This window comes from Cyprinodon tularosa, unplaced genomic scaffold (genome assembly GCF_016077235.1).
Source record: "Cyprinodon tularosa strain WSP-4 unplaced genomic scaffold, ASM1607723v1 ctg1290, whole genome shotgun sequence".
NCBI classification, from domain to species: domain Eukaryota; kingdom Metazoa; phylum Chordata; class Actinopteri; order Cyprinodontiformes; family Cyprinodontidae; genus Cyprinodon; species Cyprinodon tularosa.
Genome location: NW_024038104.1, coordinates 46,849 through 71,349, shown reverse-complemented (window position 1 = coordinate 71,349; position 24,501 = coordinate 46,849). Strand labels below are relative to the sequence as shown.

General features: G+C 43.7%; 1 protein-coding gene across 1 annotated transcript; it reads right to left on the bottom strand.

The window, feature by feature from the left end:
• Positions 1-5,009: 5,009 nt before the first annotated feature.
• Positions 5,010-7,464, bottom strand: LOC119777941 (heat shock 70 kDa protein 12A-like). The gene is made up of 4 exons (XM_038276951.1): positions 7,176-7,464; positions 6,562-6,786; positions 6,318-6,489; positions 5,010-6,139 (listed from the first exon to the last, which is right to left on the bottom strand). The coding sequence occupies exons 1-4, from the start codon at positions 7,455-7,457 to the stop codon at positions 5,040-5,042; spliced, it is 1,779 nt and encodes a 592-aa protein (XP_038132879.1). The 5' UTR covers positions 7,458-7,464; the 3' UTR covers positions 5,010-5,039.
• Between the last annotated feature and the right edge of the window lie 17,037 nt (positions 7,465-24,501).

Below are 24,501 nucleotides of genomic sequence, written 5' to 3'. Positions count from 1 at the left end.
TATAACTCACGGAGGGTTTGAGTTTGTCCTTGGATTTGGGCATCTTGCTCCTCCAAGCGACAGTGGAGGTGATCTGCTGGGCCTTGTGTTTGGCCGCAGTGTTCTGTCATGATGGGTTCACTGGTGTGACCCAATAATGCAGAACACCACTGAAGCGGAAACTGGAGTAAAAGGTTTAACAGAGTTTATTGTCACAAGCACACTGAGAATTACTGGTTCTGGTTCAGGCCTGGGGAACTGGTTCACTGGAGTCTGCGTGGGAGACAGTTCAGTTAGCGTTGCGCATAGGAGTTTGATTCTTGACAGTTTCAGATCTGTACCTTGAGGATTCTTGGTTAAAGCCTTGAGAGGGAAACTGTTGGGTCCGGAGATGGTTTGTTCAGCAGAGTCCGCAAGCTGCTTCAGCGTCTTACTTCTTAAGAGTGAGCAGACCTTGACTTTGAGTTTCCAGCTCTTGGTCCAGAGCTGCATGGAAGTTCAGAGAGAGGCTTCAGGTTTGGCTCAGAGGGCAGGCTCGGCAGGTTAAGCTCTTCCTGAGCTTCACAGGAGAAAAACTGGTTTCCTGGAAGACAGAGACAAAGGTTAAAATCCAGACTGGATTCAGAAGTCGACAAAGGTTCTCAGAGATACTAGGCTTAGGTGCTAACCAACTGGATCAACACTGCGGCGTTGAGGCAAGGTCTAAAGACAGCTTAAGTACTGTGGATCCTCTAATGGTGGAATGAGCTCCAGCTGTGCAGGAGGCTCGACTCAGGAGGATCCACGGCGGACTCTGCTTGAGGAAGGTGGTACTTCTCCAGCTCCCAACAAAGACAAGACAAAATACAATTATTCTCTACGTTTCTTTTACATAGTGAGCTTTGCAATATAAATGACTCTGTTGGTGAATGAACAGTATAAATATGTTCTGCCTTTTCTTGTTAGAAAAACATGGTTATGACCTGTTCTCAGCTCAGGAACTATGATATCTGGTTGTTCAATAGGTTTGCCTAAACAAAAGATTTAGATATGACTTATCAATATTTCCCACAAAAAGGTCTGATGTTACAGGGGCAGGTAATGAAAAGTGTTTACACAAATTTGAAGAGGGGAGGAGGGCTTGCAGGAAAACTGGAATTCTCCGGGACATCTAGTGTTAAACACTGATATACCATTAGTGTTCATGTGTTCCTCAGATGCTCATTACATTCCCATTACCAAGTTTGATCAAGAGTGATTTAGTGAAATCTTATTGTCTATTTGCTGCTAGCTATTTCAAAGAGGGTAAAGAATGATTTGACTAAAGGTAATTGTTTCTTGATTAAGGAAATCCTTCAATTAAACATTATTTTAGCCAAATAATGTTTTATTTACCTCATGGATCTGCATTGTGAATTGGTCTGAAAACATTCCGATTTGAAATTAGTGAAAAGCTAATTCATCATATCCCAAATGATCATCATTCCAAAGCATAGAGATGTCTGTGGCATGCACTCACTTAACATAGACCTACGTAATCCTACAATAACATGATATTTACAGTTGATTTATTAAAAATGCCTTTCAGTAAAAGTCTACAGCAATAACTCCAATAAAAAACAATAATTTCATTCAAAATGTATTTATTAAAAATGCTTAACAATTCCTGTAATAAATTAATAGCACAATGAAAGACATAATGTCTCATTTAAACATCCTTTACTTAACAATAAAAGTTAACAATAACTCTCAACTCCCAATAACAGATGATACTCAGCCTCAGTAATGAACGAAATAAGGTCTCTTCTGTAGGCTATTGGAAAAAATTAATTAACCAATAAGCTAATTAACAAAAAATACCTCTTGTGTAGCAAAAAATTTTCAAAATGTACCTAAAACTAACAAACATATCAATAGACTATCTTTACTTTCGGAGTCCAGGTAGCTTTTCAGATTCCTTGCACCTCCATTGGACACCAAGACATATGTGCCTGCTTTGCACACTGTGCACAAGGCCTCCCGTTTGTCTCGATCCGGTCTGAAAGTGGGGAAACTCTTTTGTAAATCGTCGGTAAACATACATTTGCGCTTTTGCATGTTGTTGGCGTACTGACAGCCACGCAATCTATATTCTGATTAAGAACAGGGCTGCCCGCACTGATTACAGGGCTCAGGGATTACGTCACACGCAGCATCATGCGCAGTGCCCTAGTGCCTGTAAATTTAATGGTCCAAACAAGGTAATTTAAAAAATCTGGACATTTCCTCACTTTCTAAAAAAAACCCGGGACACCAGGGACAGAACATGAAATACAGATATGTCCCGGGAAATACGGACGTTTGGTCACCCTATTATATGGTAATGTTGTAAGTTCAGTGAGAAGAGCTAGATTCTTTCTGGGAGCTGTGAGAGAGACACTTCCTGGCTGACATTTAGATAAAATGGGAAAGTGTGAAGAAGCTCTCTTCAAATTTAATCTTCTGACCCACATGCAGAATCAAGTCAGTTCAAATTTAGAAAAAGGGTTTATATACAAAACAAAACAGAAATAGACAATTCTTATTACTTCAAGAGTGTGAGGAGGTTCCGTGAATGGTAGTGTCTGTAATGAGAGAGGAGTTAATTGTGGCTAGAAACCTTTGATAGGGAATTGAAAATGAGAGCTTACTTGAGAAACTTTAAGCGGCTGTGGAGGGAAGAAGGCCTCTGTCCCGTGTGGAGAGGTGGATGGTATATCTTGTAAATCATTTCATCATCCAGCACTGAGTGAAGGCTCTGTTGCACTTTTAATCCCCACACTCTGATGAAGCTGACAAGCTCCAACTGTGTAGGCATCCCAGGTAATCTACCAAGATCCTGTCAGGAAAAGATGCATCACTCACACTCAAACACACACAGAAACCCTGACACTCTGTCTTCCAGTGGGGTTTCCCCTGTATTGGCCTTAATGTAAAGCCCAATAGGAGGTGAAATCTTCCTCTGAAATTTGTGTTTATATCAATGATTTTGTTGAACGTGACTGGAATAAATTCTGTTAATGCTTAAACATGTTTCCTCCTTTGTGTAAGCTATCTGAGAAACAATTTCTCCATTTGATTTGGACCTGGTAATAAACAGGTCCTACAACAATGTCATGACACACACTTTATTTTCTGTTTAGCCCCAATCTTTCCTAAATTAGAAATAATTTAACTTAATGCAATCTGATCATTATTTTTAAACCAGTAGATCTCAAAAGAAGAGACAGAACACCAACTCAATGGAGTTTTAAAAGGTACATAACTTTATTTTGGTACATTTTTTTTAAACAATGATCTACACAAAACTTATCACACCGATATAACTTTGATAGTAAAAAAAACCCAACTTGAACCAAAACAAATCAAGCCATTTAAGAAAATCAACATCACTAAGACAGCAACAGACGATCCAGAGAAGCATGTTAATACATCAAGTTATATGGTTCAAAATCCTAAAAGAGATGTTGCTTCAGAATCAGAATCAGAAATACTTTAATAATCCCAGAGGTAAATTACTTACTTAAATTAATTACTGCTTAAGGAACAGATAATTATCTGAAGAAAATACAAACATAGAATGCATATTTAAAAAGGTTAGATTGGGCTCATCCAGCCAGCTAACAAGACACATTGTCTGGGATCTGAAGAAATAGTGCCATTTAAAAATTATATTCATTTAGGAGAAATGAAAACTTATACGGCATGTAATTTATTGCGACGTACAAAAAGCATACAAAGCATTTATGTGGTTTCTGGCTACACAAAGGAGACATATAGCCCACCCTTCCTTCTAAGAATCAGCTTCTCCATTTGACTTTTTTGTTGCCCTGCAACTTTGAAGCTGTCAACTGCATCCACCCACCCGGTGCTAGGCTCACAAGCACTGAACAACTATCTCCTTTCTCTTTCTCTTCATGGTGCATCTTAATCACACTTATCTAACCCCCTCCTGGGTGACACACATAAATAAAATCTGTCAGACGTGTCTTAACACTACCTCCCAAGACAAGATTAGTAAATATGGTAACTTGATAACTAATCATTGCTGACGGTTTTGGTATAACTCAACATCTTGACTGCAGGCCTCAAGATGCAGCATCACCAGAAGAACAAAACATACTTTTAAATAGTTTTTTTTATATTGGTTGTCCAATTTTTCAGGTTGTGAATTCCTCTTTTTTTAAATTCCACATGTTGATGTGAATATGTAACCCTACTGTTTCTATTTTTTTAAACCCAAAATATAACTGCATTAAATTTGTGTGTTTATTTTCCTTGCTTTTCAAAAATATTGTTAATTATTTAAAGACACACCGTCACTTTGTGACCTAAAGAGTTGATTCATAAGAGTTATTTTTAATTATTCCTCAGGCCAATATACAGCTCTTGACACTATCAATACTAACAGCGGGGCTCCCCTCTTAAAATACCGTCTATGTAAGTTAGGAGAAGACGCATCGTCATTGGGGACAATGGGGGTATAGCCACAGGCTCTTATATTCTTATGGAGCTAAGTCTTTTGCTCTGCTATTTTTCCGCTTGCTCGGCTAATTTTCATGACTGAGGCAAGGAAAAATTTAAAACCTTCTGAGGAGGCTGAAAAGAAAACGAGAAAGGATCGTGCGAAAGGCACAAAAAGAGGCGATCTTGGAAAGGAGTTTGTTCATTGACACAGGCTGAAAGAAGAAGCCGGATGTAAAACCGATTTTCTTTTCTCAACTTTATTATTAGAATGGTTAGTTAACACATTACTCCTGTTATACAGTAATAGATGTTATTATTTTCAATGTTTAGTAGAAGCAAAATACGAGCAAAGAAGGACGCTAGATGTGAAAGTTACAGGTGTAACGCCCCTAGTTGTCAAAAGTTACTAAGTGTGTCTTTTTCAGTTTTGATCATTATTCATCAATAAATAAAACAAAAAAGTAATGTAATGAAACCCTGTCAACATAATTGATGAAAAATGATTCTGCCTTCTAGCAATCCATTATAAAAAAATTGTGATTTATTTCTGAAAATATTTAGCCACATTGGAAGATCATGGAAAAGTGGCATGTTATTCAAATTGTTTCGTCAGTCCCATCAATTATACATTCTTTTACTGCAGTACTGAGCTCATCCTCTGCCTCATAAATGATACATTCTCTGTCTTTTGTCATGAATTCTATTTTGACTGTTTGCTTCTCTCCACTAATCAGGTTGATTCCTGTAGCTGTTATCTCTGTTGAGCCAAACTGAATTTCTAGGTTGACTTTATGCCCTCCAGTGATGTCTACAATGAATGAACCAACCTCATCCACCCCCCAGTCATCTACATAAACTAGATCCTTGCTAAATGAGCGGTAGAATATAAACATTATTTTCCTCTGATCTGCTGTAATTGGACCACATAGGAACTTTCTGGTTTCCTCTGATCCAACATCCTCACCTTCTTCCACTAGTTTACGGAAAATATCGTCACTCCATTCCACGCCTCCTGCTGTAAATTTCTTTTCTTGCTTGTGTTTCCTCTCATCAAACTTCTCACAAACAGCAAATCCATAAGTATAGGAACTTTTACGAGAAATAACAACCTGTGGGTTTCTACCAAACTCTACAGCTCCCCTCACAATTGCTTCCTGGGCCCTGAAAGGACACAGAACCTTACACTCATGTCCAAACTGATCAATAATGTGCTGCTGCAGTATTTTACTCTGAGCGTACCCCCCCACTAACAGAATGTAATTAACATTGAGACCAGAGTTGAAGATTTCCCTCAGGTTATGGGTGATGCCCTCCAGACTTTCTTTAAAGAAAGACCTCAGTTTGTCTTGAGAGATTTTGATGTAGTCACCATCCCAGGAAGCGTCGGGGTCTGACTTGATGAAGTTTTCTGTTCCTGACTTTTCTTTAGCCAATGACACAAGTTTAAATGGGCAGCTGATCTGAATATCTGTATCTGATTGTTTGAGACGGGTAAAATCATACATGATTCTCTGAGCTGAACTGGGAGAGTTTTGTTCAAATTCATCCCAAACTCCATCAGGGAGTATTTCTCTTAAAAATTTTTTAAATTTTCTGTCCACAGTTTGTCCTCCTAGATTGTTTCCAGAGACCTTGTGCAGCTCCTTCAGGGCTCCTCCATCCTGGACTTCATGGACAGTGATGTCAATAGTTCCTCCTTAAAGGAACAGATGTGATAATGATGGTTTATTCCTTTAAACAGTCACATTCTTTTGTTTTAGTTCACAACAGTTTGCAAATAATAACCATAATTTGTCATAATGTTCCTGTGTGTAGAGATTAAAATGTTTAGTGATTGAATCAATGATTAAATGAAAGAGAATCACAGACATTACCTCCACAGTCAACAACAATGTACTGAGTCCCTGGAGACTGATCCAGTGACTCTTTGCTGTGGTTCTCAGAGATGAAACCGTCTGGTGGAAGCTTCTTACACCAGATTGAAGCTGCTTCTGGCTCAAGAGCAATAATCAGTTTCTCATCCCCTCCTTCTGTTACAATACCTGCCTACAAAGAAAACAACTCCTATCCCTTTGAACATCTCGTGACTTCGTTGTTCTGTGTAAAATCTGGTGTTACCTGTTTTGCAACTTTTCTCATAAACTGTTTAGCTGACTCATCCCAGATGGCAGGAACTGTCAGGACCCAGGTGAAGTCAGAGGGAATGAACTTCCTCCCCCCTGTGTTGGCTATGATGGTAGTCAGAGCGTCATCCTTCAGGAATCTCAGGGACTCTGAGAAAACCTTTAGTGCCTCCATTGATTTCCCGCTGGCATCTTTAATCTTAAGATCGCTGCTGAGTTTCTGGAAGTGTTTATGTAAATGACAGTTAGTATATTCCTGATGTATTTTAAATCATTTTAATCTTTTAATAACAAATGTTTACATTTTCCTTTGATGTTCTCAAGTTAACAATTTGAAAATAATTATTGAATTCCATCTCAACACCTTTTTATTCTCTTCTGGTGTTCAAAGGTTTTATCACAATCAGAATTTATATCGAACAAACTACTAACTTAACATCAACCTAAGTAACTCCAATGTAAAGTGCAGAAATCATTGTATGTGCAGACATTATTTATGTTATTTTTATGATAAGCAGGTGAATGTTTAGCTAAAGATCAACTTAAAATGCAGCATTTTTTAGTGCAAATATTAAAGCACATTACCGTCCAATAATGTACTGCACTTACTTTGCTGTAGAGATCCATCTTGAAGTCTTCAAACAAATAATGTTTTTTTGCTTCTTCTCCACTCATGTCCTTGTATTTCATTTGGGCTTCAAAACCAAAACTAAGAAACTCTTTATCTTCATTAAACAAAATGGAGGTTGGAGTCTTTGGGGTGTCAAAGCCATACTCTTTTCCCCATTGATTCAATCGAGGTTCACTTTCTTCCTCTATGGGTCTGATATTAAAGGCATATCCACTAAATGCTGTCCCAAAGTCTATTGCTATGATAAATGCGTCACCCATTGCAAAGGAAACTTCTGTTAGTCAAGGAAAGGACAAATGTCACTGTGCCATGAAGCAGCAGTCAGACAACATTTATTCTTCCCCCTGTAAACCACGCCTCCTGCTATTACTGTACTTTTTTTCTGGCCAAAATAGGATCAGCATTGACAATATTTGTTTTTCTGCCGTGTAATTTATTGTTTTCTATGCACATGTATTTTTGAAGATACAGCTGTGCATGAAAGCATACATACCCTCCCGTTAAAGAAATAATAATAAATAATAATTTACTAAATTATTTTAGTTCAATAGAATATTGATTTTAATGTAAAAACATAATTCCAAAAAGCAAACTGTCGAAGACAAATTAAAGCAACTTTCTGATGAACAGTGGACCAACATCCCTGTCAACAGCTGTAGAGGTCTGAACATTTCAAGTGTTTTCCTTACAGAAAACAGGTAGACTAACGTTGGACCCAGAGGAGTAAAGGATCAGACTGTCATGTGGTTTTCCAGAAGTGGACTTGAACGGATCATCTGGAGGTTTCCCCTTGCTTAGTGTGACTAAGATAATCCTTCCAGGGGGGAAGAAGGTCCAGGCTTATCCAGTGTTCGAGGAAGTCTTCCTGCCGAAGAACAAAGACAAAGCAAGCTTAGACTCAGAGAGACAAAAGTAAGGTTAGGCTCTGCTAATCTCAGTATGGCTAGAGCACCCAATACTGGTAAACACTCTGGCGACGAGCCAGGACAGGGCACTGGAGTCCTAACATGTATAGCCTCTGCAACCATCAAATCTGTCTCTCTTGAGGTTCTGCAATCATTGTCACGCGCCTCAAAAAAACCCTGACTATGGGTCGGACGGTCGCAAACCTAAGCAGATCTCAAGTAGAAGTGCGCAGACAAAAACGCTGCTATGATTGGTCCATGGTATGCCTTTCTGGCTGTCTGTGTGGTTGTCCTTCTCTATTCGGTGCCCGGGGCGTGCCATTTTAAAAACAATGGAAAGCTATGACGAAAGGTTAATCAAGGAAGTTGGGAAGTACAACCACTTGTACGATGCCTCAGACAAATTATATAAATAAATATATGTAAATATATGTAACACAAAACCTGAAATTATATTCCTGGCCCCCTACTGTTCACCATTTTGTGGAATATAACTTCATTAAAAGCAGAACTCACAAATACTCAAGGGGTTTTTTTTTTCACAGGAAAACAGGCAATAAGTGTTACAATATCAATCTGAGACGAAAGAAAAAAAAAATCCAACCACTTAGTAGGATTATGTAGATTTTGTTAGCAAACAAAGATTTATTTAAAAAATAATAATAATATAAAAAAGATCGCACTATTACCAAGAATCCAAAGTTTCATTCAATAATATCTAAAAAAAAAACCTTCACAACCAAGTAAACTCAAAATCTCAATTTATATCTGCAAAAAAAAAACAAAAAAAAAACAACCCTAATAACTAAAAGTCCAAAACTGTCCGTTCTTTTTAGTTTTAATAATAATGTCCAAATAGAAGTTCCATATGCTCTGAAACCAAAGTAAAAATCCTGGAGGCGTTTAAGTCCAAAGTCTTTTCCAAAACAAAAAATCCAAACGACAAACCACCCCACAAAAACCCCCAGAAAGAAAAATAAGGTTCAGATCTCACCGGACCATCTTTCTTTCCCCTGGGTGAGGTCTCCTTGCACCGGGCGGTGTCCTCTGGGTGCAAACTCCGATCAGTTTTCTATATGAACTGCGGGGATCTGCGGCATTGCGACAAACTCTGACTGTGTTTTACCTTTCTTCATTATTTTTTGACTTGTTTTTAACAGACAACCAGACAAAAACTCCCGCTTCACAGACCTGTCAGTGTGCGTCTTCCTCACCGGTCCCCTTTTTATTAAGAAATTTCTCCACGCCAAAATAACCCAGCATATTAATTCCCATCATCATTTTTTAACCAGTGGAGATTTAAAATAATATTACCAATGACATAACTGTTCTACAAGACAGTTTGTTATCGGTACACTTTAATGTACTTTATACAAAAAGAGAAAAATAATATAGTGGTTATGTTACAGTATAAATGTTTTGAGTGTGCCTGTTTGAATAAGAGCAATAATAGAGACATCCTGACCATTCTCTTTGCTATACTGTTTAGGGGGACAGAAAGCAGATGCTACCATACTTTGAACAAGGGTGAAGGAAGGTTATGAGAGATAATGAGTTCACACAGCCTTCCTCATGCCGCCGCTAAAATTTATGTCTGATATCATGATGGGTCTAATATGTTTGACCGACATGCAGAAGCACTTCACAGATACCTAAAAAGATTTAACAGTTTCTTTTAGGGAACTGTACACAGATAGGTAAAACAGTTTTCCAGCTTGGGGAGGTTCCAGCAGTCTGGTAAACCAGAAGCAGAAGCTCTAGGAGGAGATCAGAGTGGTGAGTTCAAGGACTGTGGGAAAACTGTCCAAAGGTCTGAATACAAGGGTTCTTGGACTCACTCTGGTAGTTAGGGAGGTTTTCTGAGATCCCGTTTGTAGGCAGACTATGGGAATCCTGAAGAGTAACTTAGCAGACTGACTCTTGGTTCCTGATGGGCTCAGCATTCAGATGAGATCTGTCTCCTTTTCTCAGTGTGACGATTGTTTCCCTTCCAAACTTGAAGGGCCAGTTTATCCAAAGGATCTGGAAAATCCTGCCGGAGAATCAAAGACAAAATAAGTTTAAGACTGAAGAGCTCTGAAGACACTTATACTCAAAGTTGACTCGGCAAATTCAGAGGGGCTAGAGTACCCAGTACTAACAAACACTCTGGCGAGGAAATGAAGACAGTCTGCTCCTTAAATATTCTTTGGGGACTGATGACCCAATGGGCTGCAGGTGTGAGGTGAGAAGGAAAGGAACACCCTTCTGACCAGCAGAGGACAATGGCACCATCTAGTGGGTGCACGGGGAAACTGCAAAAGAACATAAACAAGCCCAACAAACTGGAATCCTAACTGTACCCCCCTTTAACGACCACCACCTGGCGGGCCAGAAGAACCACAGGGCTGAGACAAACGAAAATCAGAAATGAGAGAGGCGTCCAAAATACAGGAGCCCAGAACCCAAGGGCGGTCCTCAGGTCCATAACCCTCCCAATAGACCAAATATTGCCAACCCCGCCCACGGCAGCAGGCATCCACTATCCGCGAACCATGTAGGCGGGGTGGCCGTCGATGTCCAAAGGGGGAGGGGGCTCAGCGGTTGAAGGGACTGGAGTGAACCGGTTTGATTTGAGAGACGTGGAAAGTGGGATGGATTCTGAGGGAGGTAGACAAGCGTAAGGTGACAGCTGAAGGATCAACGATCCTTTCCACCTCATAAGGACATAGGTTTGAGTGGGATGTCCCTTGTGGATAGCCACACCTTTTGGCCAGGGGAGAACGTAGGGGCGACCCTCCTCCTATGATCTGCCCAACGACTGTTCTGTTCCGTCGAACGATTAAGGGACGCCACAGCCCTGTTGCAAACTGCCTTATAGCAGCAGACATGGTGCTGAACAGATGTCACCAAGAGGTCCTTCTCTTCTGCCGGGACTGAGCATGTTCTACTTAGGGTTGAGGCTCCAATCGGAGGGGTTGGCTGTGGTTAGGCATCTGAGTGTAGCTTCTAACTCCTGGTTCATCCATTCCACTTGGCCGTTAGACTGTGGGTGATAGCCAGAAGTGGGGAAAACTTGGGCCAAAGTTCTCTCCAAACCTGAGAGATGAACTGAGGTCCTCGGTCAGAGAGGATGTCTTGAGGTATCCCATGAAGGCAGAAAACATGTTTTATTTTTTTTTTTTTTTTTTACAGTGTCCTGTCTGGCAATGTTGCAATACGAATAATTGTCTTGATGCCAAAAATAGCCCAACAGATTTTACTTTCACAAGTGTAGCAGTATGGCAATTGCCATATTGCTCCACTTGTTTCATGCATACACATTGGTTTAATTATAATTATGCAGGGAGTTTTACAGTTTATATGGGCACTGCAATGTAAATAGAGCAGAAAAACAGAAGAAGAAAAGGAAAAAAGAAAGAGAAAAGATGAAAGAAAGAAGAGAAAGGAGACAATGACAAAACATTTTCAGTCTGCTTCATCACCTGTAATAAATCAACACCTTGAAACTATCGCTAAAGTAATATTATTAAGTCTGACATGTACTCTGTGTTAACTGAAGATACTGATGTGGGCTTTCTGTATGGAAGTGAATCTCTGAGTACCTGGAGCCTAGCACCTGTAATTTTATAGAAATAGAAAAATGCTCAATAGTGGTTGTGGAGAGCCAGAGAAGTACACCCCCCAGAGCACTGAGTCCAGCGCCGGGAGACCGAAAGCCCCAGGCGCCCAAAGGGACCCCGGAAATCGGACCCCCACCAAGGGAGGAGGAGAGACAGCCCCCCAGCCACCGCCATGCCGGCGCCCCGGGAAGCTCCCCTCCCCCCCAAACCGGTACCACAAGACCAGCATCGGAAAAAGCACCGCCCAGGAACCGGCATCGAAGCGAAGGCACCGGCACCGACAATCCCAGAACAACACCCGGCCCCACCCCGAAGCGAATCCAGTCCCAGGCCCCAAAGAATCCAAGGCCCCAGGAGCGCCCAACCCCCAGACAGGAGCCCCAGCAAAGCCCTGGCCGGCCGGGGCAGCGGAGAGGCCGCCAGGAATGAGCCGGCAGCCACCCGGGCATGCACCCCCAGACCCCAAGCCCCACCAGTGCACCGGCAAGCCCCGACACCAGCCAGCGGAGGGAGAGCAGGACGGGGGTAATGGGCTCCGCAGTTAGCGGAGACTTGAGATGTATTTGGGAGGGGGTGCAGTTGGGACCCCAACCTGGGAGAGGAAAAAAAAAAACACTCACAATCTCAATTATGCCATCCCTCCCTAGTACCCCCACTCGCACTACAGGAAAAAAAATAATAAAAATAAGAAATCTATATATAATAAAATAAAGTAAATAACTAAATAAATAATAAGAATAAATAAATAAATAAAATAAAAACGCGGACACACATTCATCCATAACACTCGCATCCAATAATACCAGGACCAAAGACCCGGCAGCACCGGTGGTTGGTCCCGGGACTATTGGATGACCCAATAAGTGAACCTAAAATCCGGATGGGGCGGAGGGGAGCGGCGACACCGCCACAACCACCCATCTCATTCCTGCTTCGAGCCCGGCCACCCACCCCGCACACAGACCGGACCACCCCCAGCAAGAGCCCCCCCCCGCGACCGGGGCCCACCCATCCCACGCAGGCCACCCAACCAGAACCGCCCCCCCAAAGAAAAAAAAAAAAAAAACATACTTCAACCAGGCACTTCATGCCATCTCCTTCCAACCTTCTTTGGGGAGACCAGAAGCGACAGCCCCGCCACCGGCAGGCCACCTAGGCCCCGCAGCCAGCCCCAGCCAGAACCACGGACCAGGTGGCCCACTCTTCCTTCTGGCCACAGACTCCGGGAGGCAGCAGGAGAACAGGGGTGTGGGAAGACCCCGATCCTCCCTGTGCCCGCTCAGATGTGGTGTTGATGCGTGTTGCTCTTAGATGTAATTAAAACTGGGAGTACCTAGAGGGGGTGTACAGCACAGTCCACCCCCCCTCCGGGGGATAGACGGTGCCAGCGCACCCCCCCTTCGACAACCCTGGACCCTCAATGTCTAGATGCGAGAGGGGATGGAGGAGGCCGACCGTGGTGAGGCCCATAAAATAAGTCCACCCCCAGGTGGCCCACCCCCCAGAAAATACCCTACATAGATGTGTGTTGTGAAAATTATGTAGATGGAAGTGTCTAAAATGCGAAATAAAATTGGGGTGGGGGACATCGTCAGAAGGTGGGGCCCTCCAGTAACGACCCCCTCCCCAAAAACCTACATGTGTGGCAGTGTGAAGGAGCAGGCAGAGGAAGGATTTTGGGGATAGGGAACAAAGGACTGGGGTGCTAGCTGCACTCCCAGGGAGCCAGCTCCTCCGCTGACTCCAATAGGCACCCCCGTTCCCCGAGAGCCCCTCCGGAGAGGGGGGCCCCACCAGTCTCACCACCATAGCCTGAGGTCACGGGACCGGCAGCAGGACCCACCAGCCAGCCGGGCACAAGACTGACACCACCACCCTCCCCCATCCTGTCCATCCAAAAAAAATTATAAAATAAATTAATGAATAAATAAATAGAAAAAAAATAATAATAAAATAAAAATGGAATGATGATAATAATACAAAAAAAAATAAATAAATAAGGGGGGGGGACAACCCCCGGCCGGCCAGCCCACGCGCAACATGCAGAGCCCCCATCCCGGACGACGCCCCACCATGGGACAGCACGGCACAGGACCAAGACAGGGAGCCCTTCTGAAATCCTCTCCCTCGATCACCACCCCCCCTCCGGAGATCTAATCCCTCCGCTACAATAACATTCAAACTACTCACCACACAAGCGACAAAAGACATCCAGGCCGAGATCATTCCTTCCCCCACTTACAGAGTGCAAACCCCTGAAGGGGTAAGCATCTGCCATAGCTGTTAATGTCCATGCCCCCCCAGCCCAACAGGCCCCGAGGCACCCTGGCACACCAGAGGCCGAGGCAGCAGGGGTAGACAGCCAGGCGCATGATGGCCCAGACCCCAAGTAGCACCCCCTACAGAACCCGAGCCCCGAAACCCCACCAGGGCCCCCGCCCGAGGGCAGCATGCCCCAGGGATCCCAGACCCCCGGACCCATCCTGGGCCCACCCAGCAGTAGGGCCGGGCAATGCCCAAAAACCTACGGCGCCGGCACCAAAACCCCCACCCTGACACGGGCCCCCGAACGACCCCCCCCGATGCGGTCCTACAACACCAATCCGAAGAAGAAAAAAGCCACACAACACAGCAAAGCAAAAATCCCAAGTTCCATTCCAAGCTCCGATTCCCCCGCTCACACCCCCCTCCCACACACACAAAAAAAAAATAAATAAAATAAAATAAATTTCCCCCTCGTTTAAGAAGAACAGCCAAAGACAAGCCAGCGTCCAACACCCACTGCCACACCGCGAGGACCCCTCCACCCAGATGCTCCTCCCCAGAAAAATCAACACTCCTGCCCTCCCAGGAGGCAAACAAGCCCGCCGAACGGGATCCCCACCGACAGCGCACCGCCCCCACATGCGGGGGCCCGATACAGCAACACCGGAAGGCTGATACAGACGAACCGACAGCACCAACTTCATCCCGCCAACCACAGCAAACACAGCCGCAAGGCAAAACAAGGGACAGAGCAGCCCCGCCCAGCGCGCGCCAGAGAGCCAGAGCAGCAAAGCTGCCCCAGCCGCGCACCAGAAGCCGGTACAAGCAGCAAAAAGGAAGCAACAGACGTGACCCCGCCGCTCCCGCTGGGCCCGGCGTGAAAGCCGCATGACCCACCCCGCTCTGGCCATGCACCGCACACGGGCCGCTGAGAGGACGGCCGTGCTGGCTGCGGCAACCCTCCATCCCAAAGGGGCCCCCCTGAAGCCTATAACCAGCCCACAACAGACACACATGAACCCTGGCCACAGGCGCGACCACCCCTCCACCCCCCCCGGATGATGCAACCACGCTAGGCACCACGGCCAACCACCGAAACCGGGCACCGAAAGACGAGGCACGCCCCGACGCCCTGCAGAACAGAAGCACCCCGGCCGGCACCACAGAGGAACCGATGCCCGGCGCCCAGCCCCACCGAGCAGTAGCCCACCAGGCCAGTAGCCCACGTCCGCCACCACAGAACCCCCCAAGAGCACCGCACGCGGCTGCCGTAGGACCCCCCCGAGGCGCCCCAGACCCCGCCCCGATGGGAGCAACAGACCCCAGGGCTAGGCCTGCCAGGCACCCCACTCCGAGCGCCCCCCCCAAGCCCCCCAGGGCCCAAGGAACCCCGAACCAGCCCCCGCACCCCATAGGACGCACCCCAAAGCCCCCCACTACACTAAGTGATGGAGCTAATCATGGGAGCCCAGAGAGATCGGTCTGATGGGTATGCAGATGCTGTCTCAAGATTAATATGATTCAACAACAGATCTCTGTACTGATTGATGTTGAGTTTATCCTTACTTTTCCAATTCATGAGGATAGTTTTCTTTGCGATACACAATGCAGTGAAGGCCATGCAAACTGATTTTTTTCTAATAGAGCTTCCCTCAAAATCACCCAGCAAGCAAACGGAAGGGGAAAGTGGGATTTTACAACCCAGGCACAGTGATAGATCCTTACATACCTGTACCCAGAACCTCTGAACCGGCGTGCATAACCATAACGCGTGAAAATAATTATCAAGTTGATTGCCTGTGCTCTGTGGACAGATGTTAGATTGCGCAAACCCCATCTTGAATAATCTTTGATGTGTATAGTGCACTCTGTGGAGGATTTTGTATTGTATTCATTGTAAATTGGGGTTTCTAGTCATGTTAAAAGTTCTTAGACATATCTGAGCCCAGATGTTTTGTTCAAAGCTGACTGATAAATCCTCCTCCCATTTAGTAATAGGAATAGATATTGTATCATCCAGTTTAGTCAGTTTCCTGTATAATTTAGACAGAAGTTTGGGGGGGGTTAACTCTAGAAACTCTGATATATTAGTTGGAATTTTTAAACCTCCATCAAAATGCTTAAATTTATTTCTAATTATAGCTTTAATTTACTCATATTCTAAGAATTTATTTTTGTTAATGCCATATTGCACATGTAATCTAGCAAATGTGATAAACTCATTCAAACAAATGATCCAGATATGTAATACCTCTATTCTTCCAGTACGGAAAGTTTATCACATTATTGTTTTGTAGAATGTCAGGGTTATTCCAGATGGGCGTAAGACTGCATAAGTGATAAGTTATTTTTAGAAATTCCCACCATGCTGTCAGGGAAGAGCTGATGTTAATATTTTTAAAACATGGGTGCCGTTTGATCTTAGAGCTAATAAACGGCAAATCTGAAATTATTATGTTACTGCATAATTCCTGTTCTGTGTCTATCCAGGACTTATCTAAGGGATTATGTTTTATCCATTTAGAGATGTATTGTAATCTATTTGCTAAGTAGTAGTGTTTAACTGGGAGTTGGGCAGTCTGAAAGGCTGAGGGCAGTTGTCTCAAAGCAACAAGGTTTTTCTAAAGCAGGCTTTAGAAAAACAGTTGATTATTGTCAGAATTGTGGTCATACCTTTTCAGACGGGTAATTTGGTGACAAAATCAATGGCTATATGGGACGTTTAGGAATGGGCAAAGGTTGTAGCGGACCAGATGGGGGCTGATGGGAGGACTTGTTTCGAGCACAGGTCGGACAGGCCAACACAAACTACTTAACATCTCTTTGAATGGATGGCCACCAGAAGCATCTGTTGATTAAAGCAAGTCATACTGACTACTGGATGACCTGAGAACTTAGACAAATGCAACCAATTCATAACACGAGCATGAATTACAGAAGGAAAGTAAACCTTGTTGGGGGGACCAGTCCCGGGATCAGGTTCAGATTGCTGCGCTTGTCTTACCAGATCCTCTATCTCCCAAGTAACTGTGGTAACAGAGCAGCTTGGAGGAAGAATTGGAAGAATCTCGGAATTGTCTGGGGCGAACTGTCTAGATAGAGCATCAGGCTTAATGTTTCTGGAACCAGGACTAAAGGAAATGGCGAGGTTGAATCTTGAGAAAAATAAAGACCAGCAGGATTGACAAGGGTTAAGCTCTTAGCAGATTGGAGGTAATTCAGATTGACAAATTCTTGTGATCTGTACAAACCACAATAGGATGTTCAGCCCCCTCTAGCCAGTGTCTCCACTCCTCAAGGGCTAGTTTGATAGCTAGCAGCTCACTGTCCCCAACATCATAATTTTTCTCAACAGGAGACAATCTGCGGGGAAAAAAGGCACATGGATGAATCTTAAGCTCTGAATCAGACATCTGAGAGATAACAGCTCCAACTCCAGAATCTGAGGCGTCCACCTCCAGAATAAACAGTTTGGAGGAGGTTGAATGCAAACCGGTGCATTAGAAAACCGGTTCTTTAACTGTTTAAAAGCAGCATCGGCCTCAGGGGTCCAGTTAAAGGTGGTCTTGGTGGATGTTAAAGCTGTAAGGGGTAGAGCAGTTTGGCTGTAATTGCGAATAGAAATTAGCAAATCCCAGAAATCTCTGTAGCTGCTTTCTTGTTTCAGGAGTTGGCCAGTCTAAAACTGCTTTGACCTTTTCCTCCGTGGGTCTTACCTGTCCGCCCTCAAGAATAAAGCCCAGGAACGAGACTGAGGGTCTGTGAAATTCACACTTCTAAGCCTTGACAAACAACTTATTCTCCTGAAGGAGCTGAAGAACTTGGCGGACATGGTTCTTGTGCTCAGAAAGGTTCTTGGAAAAAATCAGAATATTATCAATGTAAACAAAAAAAGATATTGAGGAAATCGCTCATAACGTTGTTGACCAGAGCATGAAAAAAGGCTGGAGCATTAGTCAAACCAAAAGGCATCACCAAATATTCAAAGTGTCTGAGCTGAGTTTTGAAAGCTGTTTTCCACTTGTCCCCCTCCTTGATGCGAAGAAGGTAATAGGCATTTCTTAAGTCCGGCTTAGTAAAACTGTAGCTCCCTGGACAGGCTCAAAGCAGAGGACAAGTGAGGCAAAGTGTACTTATTCTTTACCGTAATTTGGTTCAGACCTCTATAGTCTATGCAGGGTCTTAAGCAACCGTCCTTCTTAGCAACAAAAGATAAACCGGCACCAAGGGGTGATGAAGAGGGTCGAATGATACCAGCAGCCAGTGACTCTTGAATATACTTCTCCATAATCTCTCTTTCTGGTTTGAAAATATTGTACAGGCGGCTGCTGTGTATAGGTGCTCCGGGAAGTAGGTCAATGGCGCAATCATAAGGTCTATGGGGAAACAAAGACAAGGCTTTGACTTGCTAAAAACCTTCAAGGCTTTAGACTTGCTGAAAACATCAGGAGGGTCAGCCTCATATCCCTCAGGTTGAACGCCTGGCAGAACTGTAGAGCAGAGGCACGCTGAATGACAGTTAACACACCAGGAGTCAATATGTCTATTGGACCAAGTGATGACTGGATTATGATGCTGCATCCACTCGAATCCTAAGATCATTCCTGATTTTACAGTAGGGAAGACGTAGAAGGTGTTGTCGGAAAATTTTATTTTGTTCTTTCAATTTAATTAAATTCAGTTTATTTATATAGCGCCAAATTCACAACACATGTCATCTCAAGGCACTTTACAGTTCAACCAGATCATACAGTCAAATTGATACAAAGTTTTCTGTCTAAGGAAAACCAGTTGATTGCATTGACTCATTGACTTAAATACAATCCCTCACACTAAGCACGCTTGTAGCGACAGTGGAGAGGAAAAACTCCCTTTTAACAGGAAGAAACCTCCAGCAGAACCAGGCTCAGTGTGAGCGGCCATCTGCTGAGGCCCACTGGGGTTCAAGGAGACAGAAGCAGAGACACAAAAAGCAGCTGTAAAAGGCGGCCCCGTCCAGGAAACACACAGCCAGGCAGACGAGCTCCAAGCCAGCTCCCATGTCAGAGGACGAAGAGAGCACATCCAGTTAGTCACAGTCAGAGAAACAGGAACAGACTGGAAAACAGGCCAATCTCCAACATCTATAAACAAGGGTGTTGATGGAAGCAGCACAGCTGATGTTTCTTTCCATGGCGTCACAACCAAACAGGAACAGACGAGGCAAAGCTACTCTGAGGAAAACAGGAACAGACGAGGCAAAGCTACTCTGAGGAAAAGCAGAGAGAGCAGAACGTTACAGATTGAACTAACAGATTCTGCAGAATAGGAGAATAGAGAGAGAATTAAGCAGAATGATGAAATGGGGGTCCCTATGTCCTCCAGAAGTCTAAGCCTATAGCAGCATAACTATAGAGATAGTTCAGGATAACCTGAGCCACTCTAACTAGAAGCTTTATCAAAAAGGAAAGTTTTAAGCCTAGCCTTAAAAGTAGACAGGGTGTCTGCCTCACGGACTAAAACTGGTAGTTGGTTCCACAGGAGAGGAGCCTGATAACTAAAAGATCTGCCTCCCATTCTACTTTTAGAAATTCTAGGAACCACTAGTAAACCTGCAGATTGAGAGCGAAGTGCTCTGTTAGGAACATAAGGAACAATCAGATCTCTGATATCAGATGGAGCTTGGCCATTTAAGGCTTTTTATGTGAGAAGGAGGATTTTAAACTCTATTCTGGATTTAACAGGAAGCCAATGAAGAGAAGCCAGGATAGGAGAGATATGATCTCTCTTTTTCATTTTCATCAGAACTCTGGCTGCAGCATTTTGGATCAGCTGAAGGCTTTTAACTACAGTTTGTGGACTTCCTGATAGTAAAGAATTACAATAGTCCAGCCTTGAAGTAACAAATGCATGGACTAGTTTCTCAGCATCACCCCTGGACAGGAGATTTTTAATTTCTGCAATGTTCCTCAGATGAAAGAAGGAAATTCTAGAAACCTCTTTGATATAGGATTTAAATGACAGGTCCTGATCAAAAACAAAACCAAGATTTTTTACTTTATTATCGGAAATCAGTTTAATACCATCCAAATGAAGTGACTGACTATCAGCTTCTTTTTCAAAGACTCTGGTCCAAAGACTATAACTTCAGAAGGAGAAAGTTAAGAGTCATCCAGGTTTTTATGTCTTCAGACATGCCTGTAATCTATGTAATGGGTTAGCTTCATCTGGATTTATAGACAGATATAGCTGGGTATCATCAGCATAACAGTGAAATTTAATCCCATGCTGTCTAATAATTCTACCGATTGGGAGCATGTATAAAGTAAAGAGAATTGGTCCTAGCACTGATCCCTGTGGTACTCCACAGGTAACCTTTGAGCATGAGGAAGATCTGTCATTAACATGAACAAACTGAATTCGATCAGATAGATAAGATTTAAACCAGTCTAGTGCTGTTCCTTTAATTCCAACAAAATATTCAAGTCTTTCTAAAAGAATATTATGGTCAACTGTATCAAATGCAGCACTGAGATCGACAAGACGAGCACAGATACAACTCGATTATCTGAGGCCATGTGAATATCATTAGTGACTTTCACCAGAGCTGTTTCAGTGCTATGATGAGCTCTAAAGCCAGACTGAAATTCTTCAAAAAGTTAATATGGTGCAAGTGATCGCAAACTTGTTTGACAAGATTTGATATAGGTCTATAATTAACCAAGTCATCTGGGTCAAGAGACGGTTTCTTAAGCAGAGGTTTAATTCCAGCAACCTTAAAAGCTTTAGGTGCATATCCCTGTAACAGAGATAGATTAATCACATCTAAAATGGAGGAGGAGATCAAAGGGAATACCTCCTTAAATAACCTGGTTGGAACTGGATCTAACATACAAGTTGAAGGCTTAGATGACGACAATTATTTTGCTAACTCAGAAAGTTCAACTGGATAAAAGCAGTCTAAACCCGGTTCAGATTCCATGACTACCTCAGATACAATCGCGGATAGAGGAGTGCTTATGATCTTATTTTTAATAAGCTCAATCTTATTTATAAACAACAGAGCTATGGCTCTGGCTGAGTTTGGCAACTGTATTAAAAAGAAATCTAGGATTATACTTATTCTCCTCTATTAAGGAGGAGAAGTATGCTGCTCTTGCTTTACAAAGGTTCTTCTTATACAGTAGTAAACTATTTTTCCAGACTAGGAAGGACTCCCGCAGGCCTGTGGTGCAATATTTTCTCTCCAGTTTCCTAGCATTTTGCTTCAAAGTGCGCAGGAGGAGGAGTAGCAACAATATTTCAGTCTGACTTACCGATTACTCCGAAGGCAGTTGATAATTCAAGTATTCATGTAGTGCGCAAGCGCGAAAGCAGCATGCTGCCATTACACCGCTCCTGCTATGCTTTTAACTTTAGTATTTTTATCTTTTTTTTTATTGCTCTTATTTTTTCACAGTGACTCTGTGAAGTACTATCCTCTATAATGAGGTATTTTTCGGGGAGTTTCTGTGCTTTTTTGTGCTGTTTTTATCATGCCGCTCCCGATGGGACACGCTGCCTTTGTTTACTCCAGAGAACAGCTGATCGCTCTAATGCTGGCCGGCTTTTTAGCCAGACCAGCTGGAATACCACCCGAAGTCTGGAGGAAAACATGCCGTGGTTGCAGAGGAGGAAAACAACATCGTGGGATGAAAGGAGGGTCGAGACGGGACGGACTTATTAAAAGGAGAAGATTTAAGCAGTGTCTCCCCTCTGTCATTATGGGAAACGTGCGGTCTCTTAGCAACAAGATGGACGAGCTAACGGCGCTAATGCTGATTGTCTCAGTGGATGGCTTTCATACCATCCGGGCCGACCGGGACATTAAGAGTGGTAAGCGAAAAGGAAGGGGGCTTGCCATTCTAGTAAACAGCAGATGGTGTTACCCGGGTCACATCACCATTAAAAAACAGCTCTGTTGCCCGGATGTTGAACTGCTGGCCATTGGATTCCGTCCATATCAGCTGCCCAGAGAGATCCCGCATGTCATTGCTGTTGTCCTGTACATCCCTCCTTCTACAAACCCAACATCGGCCTGCAGCACCATCCATAATATCATCTCTGAACTACAGACCCATCATCCCAATGCCCTCATCATCATGTTGGGAGACTTTAACCATATCACCATGAACAAAGTTCTACAGACCTTCAAACAATATGTGAGCTGCCCTACCAGAGATGTGAGGACCCTGGACCTGATGTATGCTAACATTAAGGATGCATACATCTCCTCTCCTCTCCCCCCTCTGGGCAGGTCAGATCACAACCTGGTTCATCTCAAACCCTGTTATGTGCCTCTGGTGAGGAGGAAGCCAACGACCACAAGAACTGTGAGGAGGTTGTGGGAGGAGGCTTGTGAGGCACTGCAGGCCTTCTTTGAGGTGACTGACTGACCTGCACTCTGTGAGCCCCACGGAGAGGACATAGATGGGCTCACAGAGTGCATCACAGATTATATAAACTTCTGTGTGGACTGCAATGTTCCAGCTCGGACTGTCACTGTTACCCCAACAACAAACCTTAGATCACCAAGAAAATAAAGGCCATCCTGAATGAGAAGAAGAGAGCATTCATAGATGGCAACCGTGAGGAGGTGAGGAGAGTGCAGGGGGTACTCAAATGAAAAATCAAGGAGGCTAAGGACAAATACAGGAGAAAGCTGGAGAATAAACTCCAGACCAACAACATGAGGGATGTGTGGACTGGGATGAGAACCATCACAGGGTTCCAGAAGTCCACTGGTGTGGGGTTGAAAGGGTGCGTGGACCGGGCCAATGAACTGAACCTTTTTTTCAACAGGTTTGATACTGCGGCCCATCCCCATTAACCCTCCACTGCTGGCTTCCCTCCAACGACCACTCCACCTTCTTCCACTCCTCGTCCATACAGACCCCCTGTCTGCTCTTCACCAATGCAATCCACATCCACCGTCTCCACCCCTCCCCCCTGCTTCACATCCTGTCCTACAGAAAATGAGGACCTCACCCCTCCCCCTACAGTTACCTCTACAGTGTCCTTCACTCCTGACCTAGTGAGAAGACAGCTAACCAGACTCCACTCTGGCAAAGCTGCGGGCCCCGATGGTGTACTCCCCTGGGTGCTCAAAGCTTGTTCCAACCAGCTGTGTGGAATATTTAGCCTAGTCTTCAGCTTGAGCATGCTCCTCCAGAGAGTACCCGTGCTGTGGAAGACGTCCTGCCTCGTTACGGTGCCAAAGACGTTGCGCCTTAGCGACCCTCAGTGGGCTGAGGGTCGCTGAAAACAACAGACTGAACAAACTGAACAAGAGGGCCGGTGATGTTGTGGGGGAGCAGCTGGACACCCTGACCACCGTGGCAGAGAGGAGGATGCTGTCCAGGTTTCAGTCCATCTTAGACAATGACTCACATCCTCTCCACGACACACTGGTCCAGCAGACGAGCTCCTTCAGCAGAAGACTCCTCCTACCCAGATGCACCACAGAGCGCCACAGGAAATCATTCCTACCTGTGGTCATCAACCTATATATACTTTATTTGGATTTAGTTTTTACATATACATAGATATACGTACAGATATATATACAGAAGAGCTATATGTGTATATATATTTTATCTCTTTTTATTCTTATTTTTTATCTTTATTATGTTGTATAGTTGGATGTGTGTATATATCATGTAAAACTGTAACTAGAGCGTGGAACAAAAGTAATTTCCCTCTGGGATTATTAAAGTATTTCTGATTCTAATTACAACTCATTTAAACATTTAACCCTTAGTTTCCCTCATCCAAATTGCAAAGCCACAAAACCTATTCTTTTTGTAACTTTGTATTGTCCATCTTACTCTGAATTTTTAGGTGAGTCCTCAGAGTTCATATCTGATTGGATGTTGAATACATACAGGGTCATAATAGAGGGGTAATTTAACATCCATGCTGATATTGAAGGTGATAGCTTCAGTGCACCCTTTAATGCTACCGTAGATGCAATTGGCTTTGTTCAAAATGTGAATAGTCCCACACATCCTCACCATCATACTTTGGACCTTGTGCTGACATATAGCATTGAATATGAAGAAATATAAGTATTTTGTTACCACCCTGTCCTCTCTGAAGACTTTTTAATAACCTTCAGGATTACTTTATCAGAGTTCTCCTCCCCCAAAAGAAGTTTCATTTCAGTAGATCATTATCAGATAAAGCAGTTATACGTTTTAAAGAATCTGCTTCACTTTCTCTCTCCTTTGTGTCGCTGAGCAGTGCTGCAGAGTGCAAAAGCTTAGTTTATTTCCCTTTGCAGGTTGATGATGTTGTTGATGGGGTTGCTAGTTCTCTGCGTACTGCCTTAGACAACGCAGCTCCTTTAAAAATGAAATACATTAAAAATAGGAAGCTGGCTCCTTGGTTTAATGCAGAGGTGCACACTTTGAAGCAAAATGCTAGGAACCTGGAGAGAAAATATCGCTCCACATACCTACGGGAATCCTACCTAGTCTGGAAAAGTAGTTTACTGCTATATAAGACGACCCTTT

Excerpts from the sequence above, each read along its gene's own strand:
- LOC119777941 (XM_038276951.1), bottom strand. The coding sequence starts at position 7,457 with ATGGGTGACGCATTTATCATAGCAATAGACTTTGGGACAGCATTTAGT. Across the intron at positions 6,787-7,175 it reads AGATGGATCTCTACAGCAAA|AAACTCAGCAGCGATCTTAA; the intron begins GTAAGTGCAGTA and ends AAACACTTCCAG. Across the intron at positions 6,490-6,561 it reads TGAGAAAAGTTGCAAAACAG|GCAGGTATTGTAACAGAAGG; the intron begins GTAACACCAGAT and ends TTTTCTTTGTAG.